At 34.8% G+C, this 13,668-nt stretch overlaps 1 protein-coding gene across 1 annotated transcript; it reads right to left on the reverse strand.

Moving 5' to 3' along the window:
* Positions 1–656: 656 nt before the first annotated feature.
* CLEC12B (C-type lectin domain family 12 member B) lies at positions 657–8,071 on the reverse strand. Its single transcript, XM_039874293.1, has 6 exons — positions 7,981–8,071; positions 6,187–6,285; positions 4,361–4,579; positions 3,695–3,849; positions 3,374–3,489; positions 657–807 (listed from the first exon to the last, which is right to left on the reverse strand). Exons 1-6 carry the CDS (start codon positions 8,069–8,071, stop codon positions 657–659), a joined length of 831 nt encoding a protein of 276 aa, XP_039730227.1.
* Between the last annotated feature and the right edge of the window lie 5,597 nt (positions 8,072–13,668).

A 13,668-nucleotide genomic window follows, 5' to 3' on the forward strand; every position in this document is an offset into this window, starting at 1 on the left:
ACTAAATGATGTGCTACTTCATCTATATTACAAATTACCTAAATGTTAAATATTAATAAAAAAATATGTATTTTCATAGAGTAATAGGAGAAGAGTTATTTTGCACATGCAGGCTGATACTTATTTGATGCACAGTGGAACACACAATCCATTTGTTAAGAAGTTAAGCTATTTCCAAATCACTTAGTGCCCCAGCCACTAAGACCTTATCTTGGAATCCTGCAAACCTCTGCATGATCCAGCAGCTATCACAGCAGGGTGTCCGGGACCTCGTTCTAGTGCTGTGGTCTGTGTCACTTATGGTTGTTCAATTCTTACGTTATCACCCCTGTACACTTGTGCATATGTAACAACTAAGCAAGAAATAAGTCTTTCATTTGAGAAAGGAAAGTCAGTGTAATGATTCTGCGATAGAACAATAAGGCCCTATATAGCTCAGCTATTCCCTGAGGTTCCCAGCAATAGCAAGAATGTCCTATCAGAAGACATCAGACAATGAGGCGGAGAATGTTCTGTGAAGCAAGTTTATTTGCCAGATAGTTTAAATACCCAGTCATTTTTAAATCTGTTTTTGACTCTGGTAGGATAGCTTTCTCCTTCCTCACATGAACTTAACCACAAGCCCTTTATTTTGTGGTGAATTTGGAAGAAGCCTATTAAACCAAATCTTCGATCTTAACTAATGCGGCGGTCTTCTCACAAATCCAAGAAATTTCAGCACTACAGCGGGAAATATAAATATGTCCTTTTTGAAAATAGGCACATCCTTTGGATCCATTGATCTGGGCATATTCTTTAGTACTAAATCTGAAAATTAATATATTTAAATTAATTATAAATTTAAAAATTAATTTATACATCAAATACTTGAAGTTTGATCACAGTTCAGTGTTCTCCATTATCAAATATATATCTGAACGTTGAGTGACTTCTGCTTCCATCGCACATCAAAATCCCTAAAGCTGGCATATTTGAGTTCTTTATTTCAAGTTAATCATAATCCTAGGTAAAATTATTTAACGAGGATACTTAAATTCTGTGTTGAGATACTTAAATTCTCTCATTAATGCTGTAGAAACTACTCATTGTATTAGAATTTCTTTACTTTGGAACTTTATGAAGAAAAACAGGAAAATGGAATCATTCTGTATAAAAAGCTGTATATTTTGTTATATTTTACTATGTACAAATATAATTTTGTATATATTTATACATGTATGGGGAGGTGAAGAGAGAACAAGACAGAGGGTAAGAGAAAATTAGTAACTACATAGATGTGGTTGATATCAGTCCCTAGTTCTTCTGCTAAAGAATTGGCAATAATTCTTAAACAATGTCATTAGAAAATAATGCTTTTCAGGTCTAAATCTTCTGCGTGCCTCCAATTGCTTTTTTTCCAAACGATCTGCATTACAATGCAATATTTTTTCTTGCGTCAGGACTAAGCTTACTAAATCCTACTCTAAGTATATGCACTTGCTCAGCCTTTACTCAGCAAAAATGGCTGTGTGATTCTGAAGCTCAATCTCTCTATCCTCAGTGTGATGCATTGGTTTATCTGACAGCTGTAGGGAATGGCGTCTTTAGGTTCTGAAACTTGCTGTGGAGGCCACCTCATCCATGTTTGAATTAGGAGTGAGTGGGGGAGGCAGGGATGATTCAAACTCCTTTGAGAGAAGGGATTTGTCCTAAATTCTAAAATGGAAACAACTGCACTTACATGTTGTCTTGGTGCTTCTGTAAACCCTTGGTCTGGCAGAAGTACTTCAGATTAGTGTGTAATCATTCATGCCCAATATTGCTCCACTTACAAAGAGTAACTGTCCTTTTTGTTTATTACTTTTATTACTGTGTTTATTATTTTGCATGTGCTTTTCATCATTATTATTTGTGTGAAAACAGATGAGTCAATTTAATATGACTACTGAGTAGTGGTGATTGGAGGGTGGGAAATTGGTGGTGAGTAGAAAAGGCCAAGACAAAACTTTGGAAAATGAATGAAGACAAAGTGTATACAGGGAGAAAAGTATAGACATATCATTGTTTGTTATTAAAGGAATTTGGTGAATCACAACTGAAGCACAGTATTTTTAACAGAAAATCAGCAATTATAATTCAGTTTAAGGAAACTCTGACAACATGCATTAAAGAGTAAAACAGGAGTGAGTTGAATAGATTAGTAACTTGATGAGTTATTACAGAAGTAGAAAAATTTGCTACATCCAAAAGATACCAATGCTTTTAATTTTATCTAATATACAAATATCATACATTATATTAAAAATATAAATATAATTTTATTATTTTAATATAGTTGTGATGAGGGGTGATCTTCAAAATAGTTGGTTTTGTAATCAGATACCTAAAGGATTTTACAAAACTATGTGCCCCTTTACACATTTTTAAGCCAACATCTATTTTTTATAGCTTTGAATAGCTGCAAAAATACAATTTTTAAAGCATCGTATATTCTATAAGTACTTTAATTATTTCATCAAAATCTCAGAAGTGGCAGATTTAATTCATTTTAATTCATGAAAAACATTTGCTGTACAATTTAATTGGCAAGTCCCATAAAAAAAAAACCCTATTATTAATCAACCAATTTAGACTTACTTTTTATTAGAAAATAAATTATTCAATTTAAATAAATGTATTAATACACAACAAACAAACAAACACACACCACCCTTCTGAACTGTAGGTAGGTGCTGGAGAGCCAGGGTAGATGAGAGGCTGAGCTCAAAACCACACAAGTACTAGGTCCTGATTTTACTACTCATGAGCTAAGTGACTGTGGGCAAGTTATTTAATTTTTTATGATAATTATTTCATATTAAAAATGGGAATATAACAGTGCTTTTATCACAGGGCTAATGTTTATGAAGTATTTCGAACATAGTATTATCTGTGTTTGTTAAAGAAATTTAAACTAATAGACGACGTTCGATGTCTTGCCATGGTTTTGACACGTATGAAAGCAGATACTCCTTTCAATATTAATTACTGAAGCTCTCTTTTTTTTTTTGTAGGCTTAGCTCTTCTTTGTATCTAGATTAATAAATCTTACAATATACTTTTTATTGAGGTAACATTAATTAATAACCTTATGTAAGTTTCAAATGTAGAACAGTATAATCTGGTATCTGCAAACACTATAGCATGCTTACCACCAAAATTAAAAAATGGGTGGAGGATCTGAATAGAAATTTTTCCAAGGACGACATATAGACAGTAATAGGCAAATAAAAAGATGTTCAACATCACTAATTATTAAGGAAATGCAAATCAGAACATTTATTTTCTCAACATTCCATTTCTTGGTGTTCTTAGCTTGGTTTCCCCCGACCCACCCCCATAATTGGAGACTTACAAGGATGGAGAGGGAATAGAGCCATCCTCCCATAGCCAGCTTCTGCTAGATGGATCCCATGATAATCCCAACCAGAAGAAAAAAAATTGGGGTAATAGTTGTGACTTCAGAAAATCCTGAGAGAGAAAAAAAGAAAAAAATGTTATGTGAGAACCACATTCCAGTTCGCAGAAGTAAGATCGATGGGAATATTCACTAAATTAATTTATTAGTTCTCATTCACAATGTACTGAATTCTTACTATGTGCATCAGAAGTCCCATTTATTTACTTTCCATTATATACATAATTTCTATAACTAGGGCAAGAGATTCAGCCAGACCTTTTCTTCCAAGCTATCTATCTTCACCAAGGTAGAATTCTTGTTCATGCAGATTTTTCTGCTATTAGTCCAGGTTTCTTCCTCATTTGTTGCAAAAGAATAGCAGCTGTTTTGGTACCATTGCCACATCTTAGGACAAGGATTACACTTGTGGTCTGAAAAAGAAATTACACCTAATCGTACAAACTAAACAACTGTGGAGTGACTGGGGAAGGCTTTGGAAACTAAATTATTTAATTTGATGGTAGGGTCTGAGATCTATCACCCTGAAAACATACTGCTTTAGGAGTCTGATAATAAAGTCACCTCGATTACGGCTTGAGACAGTGATGATTGAAATTCTTTTTTCAGGGCTCAGTCTTCTGGTTTCAGAATTACCAGCTATATTTTTAACTTCTTATAGCAATAGGATCCCCTAAAAATAGATCATAAAGTGAGGGGCTAAAATATCCAGATTTATACCATCCCAAGATGCTTCTCAAATGTGCCTCTGTGTTTTCAAAAATATTGAATGAATTTATGTCTTCCCTTGCCTTCTGTAAAGCTAGTGTGATATTACTAGGGGTCATTTGATAGCATAACTCTCTTATACTCCCAGGTATTGCACATAAGTAAGCTAAACCTAGGCCACAGATTTCATCTGACTGGTGAGTAGGTCTTGATTACCTGAAGTGTGAATGACTAGCTCTTGGCAGAGTCTGATGGCCATTTGTCCCTGCCTCTTCAATAGATCGGAGATCTGGGATTTGAGAAATTCCTCTTCTGTGGACAAGTTCCTGTAGTTGCTCAGCTGCTGGGATAAGTTATCCTGCCGTTGGTGGATGGTTTTCTGAAGTCGACTTAGTTTCTCTGAATCTGAGTTAATTTCATTAGATGTCTGTAAAACTCCAAGCCATAACAGGAGACAAGCTGATACATCCATTTATCCTCATGGTAGCCATAGATAATTTTCTTAATACAGAAATATTTCTTACATTGTTTAAGGTTTATTAGTAATTCTTAATAATGGAGGTACCGTGGAAGACACACACCACATGCCTTTCTATTCCAATTTATGTAGAGCTCATCTTTCTAACTTATTTATGTTTTAATTATGATTGTATTTGTATTAAAATAATTGATCAATAATTACATATCTCTGACATTTCATTAAGTCAGTGCCAGTCATTTTGCCATTCGTTTGGTGAATTTTTTTTCTTTTTTCTATTTGGAGTTAGTTCATGTAATTGTTTTAACAGGAACAGAATCTTTGGGTGCAATGGGTATCTCAGACTATGGTCTGCAGACAACTTGAATCAGAATCACCTGGAACATTTGTTATATTTTTAAAAAAGGCAGATTTTAATGCCACAGGTGACCATTTTTGGTCCTAGATTTATAGAATATGCACTTTTAATAAGCGCTTTAGGTGATTCATGAGCAGAATAAATTTAAGAACCACTGCATTCAAAGCTCTGCACTTTAGCATAAAAAAGCATTCACTCTCCTATGCTGAACCAATAACTACCCACTGCATTTTCATTTAAAAAAATATACATCGTTGTAGAAAATCAACTGCTAACCCTCATGATGATTAGCTACTGAATATCTGTTACTGCTACTAGAACATCATATTTCTTTTCAAAAGAACAAACTATACCCTTAACCTTTATTTATATGTCCAAATAGGTATGTCTAAATCCTAATAATCTGTGGGATCTTACATATAAAAGAAATGAAAGTAGCAGAGGAGACATTAGTATCATTTAGCAAATTAACATTCTTGACTGCAAATTCTCTGAAAATAAATACTTTGCCAACTCTTACTCTGTATATCACGTACTTAACAATATCCTATAAAGTATGTATTCTTGAGATGTTTTTGCACCCCATCAACCCCAGACTGCCCAATGATGGGCCAGAATCAAGGCAATACTCTTTTTTTTTTGGCTTTTGCTTAGGAGTGGACCTTCCATTTTTATGTGGAGGTAGTTCAACTTCCTATCTACTGGCTAAGGTATGTCAGGTGACTCTTCATTCTAGTTTATCTCTCTTTTTCATTCCCAGTAGTTTTCTCTACCCTAAAAAGGTCGCGAGTGATGGATTGTACCAGTCTTGTACCAAGTCTTAGGAATAAACAAAATGGCATGCTCTTCCTTGAGTCTACCTTCGTTAGCTCCCTGTTTCTAACCATTGAGATAATAAGAGATTGTGTGTCCATGCAGAAAAGAGACTCCTTAATACAACCGGTAACTGGAAAAATAAAAGTTGTCTTCATAGTCCAGTATAGCTTATAGGGAGAAAACAATGGAATTAGGGCAAAATCCTTATAATAATAAAGTATGTTCCTTGCTGGTTTACCTTGGAAACATGGAGAAAGAGAAATAGGAAGTGGCAGAAAATGTTAAGAGTATTCAGGATATAACACCTATTATGTAATGCAATCTAAATTTATATAGTTTACACATGTGTTTTCTATTCACCCTTCTTGGGTTTGATGCAAGTATACTTACACATAACCCCCAAGGTCACCAGCCCAATCAGCAGCATCAGACAAAGAGTTAGCAGACTCAGGGCAGCCCAACGCCATATAGGGGCTAGAGCTGAATACTCTGAAGAAAGACAGCAGAGGAATGAGCAAACAAAACTGCCTTGTGGTGTTCCACACGGTTGTTCATTTCTCCTGCTCAAGAAGCTTCCTAAACTTTTTCAATGACCCTATCTAGAAAATACCTAAAAAAATGTGATTTAAGAGCCTTACCGTCAGTTCTCTTCCATTTTTTTTTTTTTTTTTACCATTCTCTTTTCCATTAAGAGTGTCTTCTAATTTCCAGGTTTTTGTTTTACATCATCACGTACCTTTCTTCCTCAAATTTACTGAATTCATAAATAAGATGTTGCAGAAACTGCTTCCCTAGATGATCCTGACAATAGGAGATACCTCAAGTTTTGGAGATCATAAAACTCCATGAGGCAAGTGTTATTGTGGATTTTATTTTTACCATTATCTATTCTATTTATCATCTAGTAGGTAATGAATGAATGAATGTACAATCTAACCTACAAACAGCAGAGTAGACCAGAAAGCCAGTGGAAAACTCTTCAAAATTTAGCATCCTACATGTATAAATATATACACAAATGGTTCTATTTACCCCATTCCTATTCCTTAATTCAGGATTTAATGGCATCTAGCTCAATATTTTAGATAAACTAATGCAATTTCCAGGTGCACTATCACACATATCACATCCACAACTCTTTTTCAAGGATTAGAGCTAAGTTTTTCTGAAGAAAAGAAAACAAAAATGTGTGACCGTTACCTTTATGAGAAATATGCAAAGTCGATTCCCATCCTTTCTTTGTATATTGCTACACACACACACACACACACACACACACACACACACACTTAAACTAAAAATAGATGTAAAGACAAGAACATAGTTAATATGTTTTAGATAATTTAGGACAACAGCCTTGAACTGTCAACAGTTCCTGGAAGGTAAGGGATATAGTCTGATATGTTAATTTGGATTCCTGACCACGGAGAATGCTATTTCTCCCAACTGAATTCAGGAAATGAGTGAAAGATTAGAATGGCTGGACATGAACCTGGTTAAATCATTTAATTTCTTTCGGTCTCAGTTTTTTCATTAATACACTGGAGAAAATACTCATATTATTCCATTAACTTCATAATTTTATTTTGATGAAGATATGACATAATGCATATAAAATACTAAAAAATATATTATTATCGATTTAACACTGCTAATTATACAGGAATTTCAACTCCCAATGTTTTTTTTAATACTTAGACAACAAAAACTATCTCTTGTCTATTTCCGATTCACTTATCTCCCAATTTTTTCCTTCAGTTTTTTTATATCTTTGGGAAAAAGTTCCTTTCACATTCTCTGCTTTAGAAGCCTCTAATCTGTCTTCAAAAAGAACGGTCCTCTGGCATCTCTTACAAGGCACAAATATCAAGAACTACATTTATAAAAGAAATCTATTAGTCCCCAAACTCAATCTCTGTCTGTCATGTCCAAATAAAATTTTTCACTATAATACAGTTTCATGAAACGTAGTGATATCACACAATTTAATGAGTTTCTGGAATTTACAAATGTGCCCTTGAATTTTGGCAACACTCATTCCGCTAGTATATTCCACCAACTTCGTCTCCATTTCTAAGCGTCTACAGCACCTTTCTCTTGAGCACCAGTATGAAAACAGCACCTCGAGGCATTAAACTCCGATCCATACCCTGAGGTCGCGTCTTGCTTTCTCCGAACTCCTACCTCTTTTCCTTCGGTTATGTCTATCCTGGTTATTTCCTGCTCCAACAGAATCCTGAAAGGCGAGTGTTGTGTAGGTCACTTCTTCAGACATTGTAGAAGAAAGCACTACTATAAATTATGTAATTAATGTTTCAATATCTTCAGGCCTGGGAACAAGATGTTCTTTTCAAGGCTGGGAGCTTTTATATAGATACTCAACTCACCCAAGACACATCCCACTGCCCCTTTGTAAGGATAGAATAACAATCAGTTTTTCTGCAGAGAACGTGAGAGAAGTCAAATATTCTTTTTAGAAATCAGAATGTTATAGATTTCAAACTGTCTGCTCTTTCATTATTGTTTCTTGCTGTGAAGCAAAGGAGTACTTGGAAGCAGAGCGGGAATGGTGGTTTTATGCAGGAATCCCCATGATCCTCAATGATTCAATAAAGGGTCAGATTGTCCTCTTTACATGTGTCAAAGACCAGCTAATCCTGTATGGACACATCAGATCTATTTTATACTCATCTATATCAGATATCAAGCAGATACTCATACTAAGACAGGAAAAGATGTACAGTCACATGTACCGAGACAGGAAGAATAGTATAGTTAAAAGACGCCCACATCTGGCTACTATTCTGCTGTTTTAAGAAATCCAACTGTGTGTGTGTGTGTGTGTGTGTGTGTGTGTGTGTGCGCGCGCGCGTGTGTGTGTTTAGTGGTACTGGGGCATGAAGAAGAAATTGATAGCTATTAAAACTATTTATGAATGGGAGTTCCCTTCTAGCATGGCTAAGTTTATAACAAAATAATCCTCTCATAGATCATAGCTAATACTCAGGACATGATTTTAAAAATAATTATTTGGAGGTTTCAGGAGAATGAAAAAAGCAGGCAGATTCCCAGGAGAATGAGACTGGCACTTGGTAAGGTGTTTCTGTTTTTAATTCATCTGGTTGGTTTGTTTTTAATCCGAGGGCAGCCCACAGCCATTACTAAGGGCCAGCTAAACCTGCTATAAAAAACATTTAGTCTTTTCGGTCTGAAAAACCAGAAGAAGGAGTCTGAGGCAATCACAGGCATCAGGAGTGCTGTATATTCGTAGAGAACACTGGATATGGGGGAATCTCTGTTCTCTTTACACCTTGACACCTCATTAAGCTACAATTTATATTTCATTAAAAAATAACTTAATAAAATATCTACCTCTATCTTCTCTGTCTTAGGCTTAAAAATACCCTGAAAAGATGTTTCCAATAAAACCAAAGTAAACTCAAGGATTTATACTGCAATACTCTAAATTTCAACATCACATGAGCCACAAAGAGTTGACAATTTTTATAGAAAGTGTTCTGGATATTATTTGGAAGAACATAAGAAAATACAGAGTATTGCATGTGTGATTGTTCATTTAGTTACAATAGGCATCAGATCCACATGGCTCTTGAAGGACTGCATCTACTAATTCCATGTAATTTTCATGAAGTTTACTAATTTTTGTAAGAAAGTAAATTGTTGTTAAGAACCTATTGTAGGTGGAATAACAGCCCACCAAAGATGTTCCTGTCATAATTCCAGAACCTCAGAATAAGTTAGTTTACATGACAAAAGAGACATTGCAGATGTGATTAGGATTACAGACCTTGAGATGAGGAAATTACCCTGCATTGTCTGGGTGGGCCCATTTTAATCACATGAGTCCTTAAAAGTGGAAAACCTTTCCTACATGTGGTCAGAGAGACATGTGAGAACAAAGAAGGGTCAGAGAGATACAATGTTACTGGCGGGAAATGGAGGAAGGGAGCTGAGAGCCAAGGAAGACAGAAAGGTAAAGAAACTGATTCTCCCCCTGAGCCTTCAGAAAGGAACACGGCCCTCCCATAGCCTCGATTTTACCCCAGTGAGACCCAGGTCAAATTCTAACCTACAGAGCTGTGAAGCAAATGTGTGTTGTTTAAGCTGCTGATTTGTGTAATTTGGTACAGCAGCAACAGAAAACTAAAAGAGAACCCCCCAAAATATTTGAGGGCTATCCATGAGTAATGAAACTAAGGAATATTTTCTAAGAGTTTCCCTGTGGGGAAGAAGAAGAAGATTAGATAACCATCCTCAGGGGAGGACTTGGTGTGGGGTTTCCTTTCAGATGGCTAGGGGAGTGATCCAGAACCTTCCAAGGTCCACCTCAGCATGAAGATTATTTTAGTCAAGGTCTCCAGCATGAGTTACATCTACCTCAGGGATGGGAACAAATATCCAGTGGGCTGCAGAAAGACAATATAATAACCATCATTCTTCAGGAATACTTGTGCATTATCTCTAAAAACATAAATGTACATATATTTCTTGTTCATGTACATTTTTTTTTCCTCCAAACTAATGGAATGTTCAGTTAAAAAGGGTTTGGAGGCTCTGGGTCATATCAACTAAACTTCATGGCCAAAAACATGGAAATGAATAATAAATCTATGTTTATGTTTCCTATTCTATTAAATTAGGTAAAGACAGAGACCATTTATACTAGGAAAAGTTACATAAAATAGGTGATTTAGAAATGAGAACTTCAGATGTTTTTCTATTTCTGCTCTGGTCTTTCACTTTCACCAAAGTTTACAAAGACTGAGTTTTCATTGTTATTTCCCTGAGTCTTTCACATACCTTAAGGTCCTCTAAGAAAATAGTTAGCCTCTTATTATTTTATAAGAAATAATGCATGAGTAGAATAAAACAAAAAATCTCACCTGGTTCCTAATTATTTCTATAAGGAAGATTGGTCACACTTTCTACACACTTTCTACTATTGTGATCCTAAAAGGCTGTATTACTCTTATTAGTTTGTAATTTTATTAAATTTAGAAATTACTGCCTATGCTTTTCTCCCTTAAAAACCTCCAGCATCTCTGTAGCTTATTTTACCAGATTATACAGTCAAATAACCCACCTCGTTGTGGTCATCGATCACTTTTCTAGCACGTCTCTCATTTCTTTACCATGTTTTCAATTGTCTTAAATCTTTTTCTTCACCTCTACTCCTGTGATGATTATCAGTGATTTTAATATCCATGCAGGTGATAAATCCCATACCCTAGGCCCTCAGTTCCTGGATTTAGCTTCCATAACCTTGACCACATCTATAAATCAGTCACCTAGTTATAGTGATCATACTTTAAAACTATTTTGCAAAATATTGTAGTTACTAGCCATATGTGACTATTTAAACTTAATTAAAATTAATTAAAATTAAGAATTCATTTCCTCAGTCACACTAGACATACTTCAAGTGCTCTGTAGCAGCAGGTGGCTCTTGGCTATGGACCTGCACAACACAGATATATAACATGTCTATTATCACAGAAAATTCTACTGGACAGCATTGCACTAGAGCCTAAACAATTTTATTACCAATATAAGTACCTCTTATTTGGTTTCAGATATTCCTCTCTCTAACCTCAACTCCTATCTGGACAGCCCACTCCTAATAGTGATGCTACGACCTACAGTACTTTGATGTCCACTAAGATATCAAATTTAGTGACCATTCCACCTTTTCAACGTCATAAATCTCTCATCTCATTTTCTGTTTTACGTGGCTAATACCATTTGCGAGAGTTAATGATAATAATAATTTCCTTACATAGAACCACGATTTCGTTGCTTATCTCTTCACCCATCATACACATCTGGAAAATGCAGCCTGGTTAAATCCAACTCTACCTACTCAACACTTGCATACAAATAGCCAGATGTGATTGTATTAACTGGTATTATTTTATATTTTTGAATTAACTTTCCAGTACTGTTACTAACCATTCTATTCTGGTAATCTCTTAGAAGATTATTCCCAGTTTCTTTCCTCACATCTCAAATACCTTCTTTCCTCCCTCAAACTCAATCAATGAGTGTCCTGGTTTTCTATTTTCTTGAGAAAATAAAAAGGATCGGAAGAGCATTCCCTGTTTCACCGAACAAATATACAAAAACACATCTGTATGTACGGTAATATTCTTTTCAACCATTTTCCATGGTTAAATTGTACAAACTCTTACGTATGGCCAGTCTCCACCTACATATTAAAATCCATTCCATCCACTTACTCAAAGACTTTTAACTTGTAATTTTCTATCTCTTTCTGTCTCGGAATCATGTTTTTTTCTTCTTCTTTTTTTTCCATCTCTACTGGTTCACTCACCTTAATTTACAAACATAGAATATAATATCTCCTATTTAAAATTTAAGCAAAAAAAAAAAGCTTTTGTTCACCCCAACACACACACATACACACTATCATCCCATTTTTCTAATTCTATTAGCAACAAAAAGGTTCAAAAGTTATCTGTGCCTGCTGTTTCCTACTTTTCCTGGACCCACTCTAATCAGGCTTTTTCCTCTTACTATTTCTATAAAACTGCTTCTGCCCAAGTCACTATTAACCTCCACATTAACACATCCGAAGGCTATTTTCTTGGGATTCATCTTTTTCAGCCTACAAGCAGCATTCGATTTTCCCCTTTTCTTCTCCAAAATACTTTGTTTTGTTTTCCAGGACACTTTCTCTTGTTTGTTTGTTCGTTTGTTTGTTTGTTATTTGTTTTTGTTTTCCTTCACTACCTAATCCTGATTTCTCTTTGTTTGATTTCAAATTGCTGCTGTGCCCCAGAGTTCAGTACTTGATCTTTTATCTTCTGTTTATATTCATCCCTGGATGAGCTTTTCTAGATTCATATCTCAAAGTAACAACGATATACCAATGACCTCCAAATGTACATCTCTATTGATCTCTAGGCCCACATAGCTGACTGGAGACTTGGCATATTTATTTAGATATGTTATTGGATTTCCAAACTTAACACATTAAAAAAAAACCAAAAAACAATACTTTCCCAATATATTTCATTCTATGCTTTCCTATTTCAGTAAATAAAAACGTCATATTTACAGTTTCTCAGCCAAAATTTAGAATCAACTTTGACTTTTCTTGCTGCTCTCACAAATGTTAAAAACATCAGAAAATACTATTTGTTGCAAAATAAAAAATAGGAGAAGACCAGAATTAAATATAGAAATATTGTTGATTTAGGATACATTGAAAGAAATATTGAGTTTGCATGATAGGAAGTTATATTCTCGTTTGGTTACTCAATGACCGTTTCATTCCCGCAGATTATGTGCATTTCAGAGAACAGTTTAAAAGAATAGCATGTATTAGATAGTACCCAGAGAATGCCTGAAGGGGAATTAATTCAAAATTATTTGCAAAAAGGGATGAAGACAAGTGAAAGTTAAATTTGGAGACATCAAAGACCTAAAGAAAATAAAATAAAAGCAGAAAGAAAAAAACTGGCCACAAGGAGGAGCCAGAGGATGAATATAGCATGAAATCTATTTTGAAATGTATATTCATCCAATCAGGATAATAAAATATCTTGATGGAAATAAAGGGCTATAAAGACAGACTGATTGATTCAAATTTTGCATTCAACGTTTACTTGTCCTGTGACTTTTGACAAGTTTCTTAATCTCTATGCTTTATTTTTCTTAGTAAAACGGGCATAAGGATAATACTCACCACAAAGGTGATTAATACAAGCATAGAGAAGCATTAATAGTAGTAGGCATCACTGTTATTATATCAGAATTAGGCTTAAATTATTTTGGATGATCTTAAAAATAGAAGAAACTTGTGCAATTCCCTAAGCACTTCTAGTAAAA

This window comes from Pteropus medius, unplaced genomic scaffold, assembly GCF_902729225.1.
Source record: "Pteropus medius unplaced genomic scaffold, Ma_sr-lr_union100, whole genome shotgun sequence".
NCBI classification, from domain to species: Eukaryota; Metazoa; Chordata; class Mammalia; order Chiroptera; family Pteropodidae; genus Pteropus; species Pteropus medius.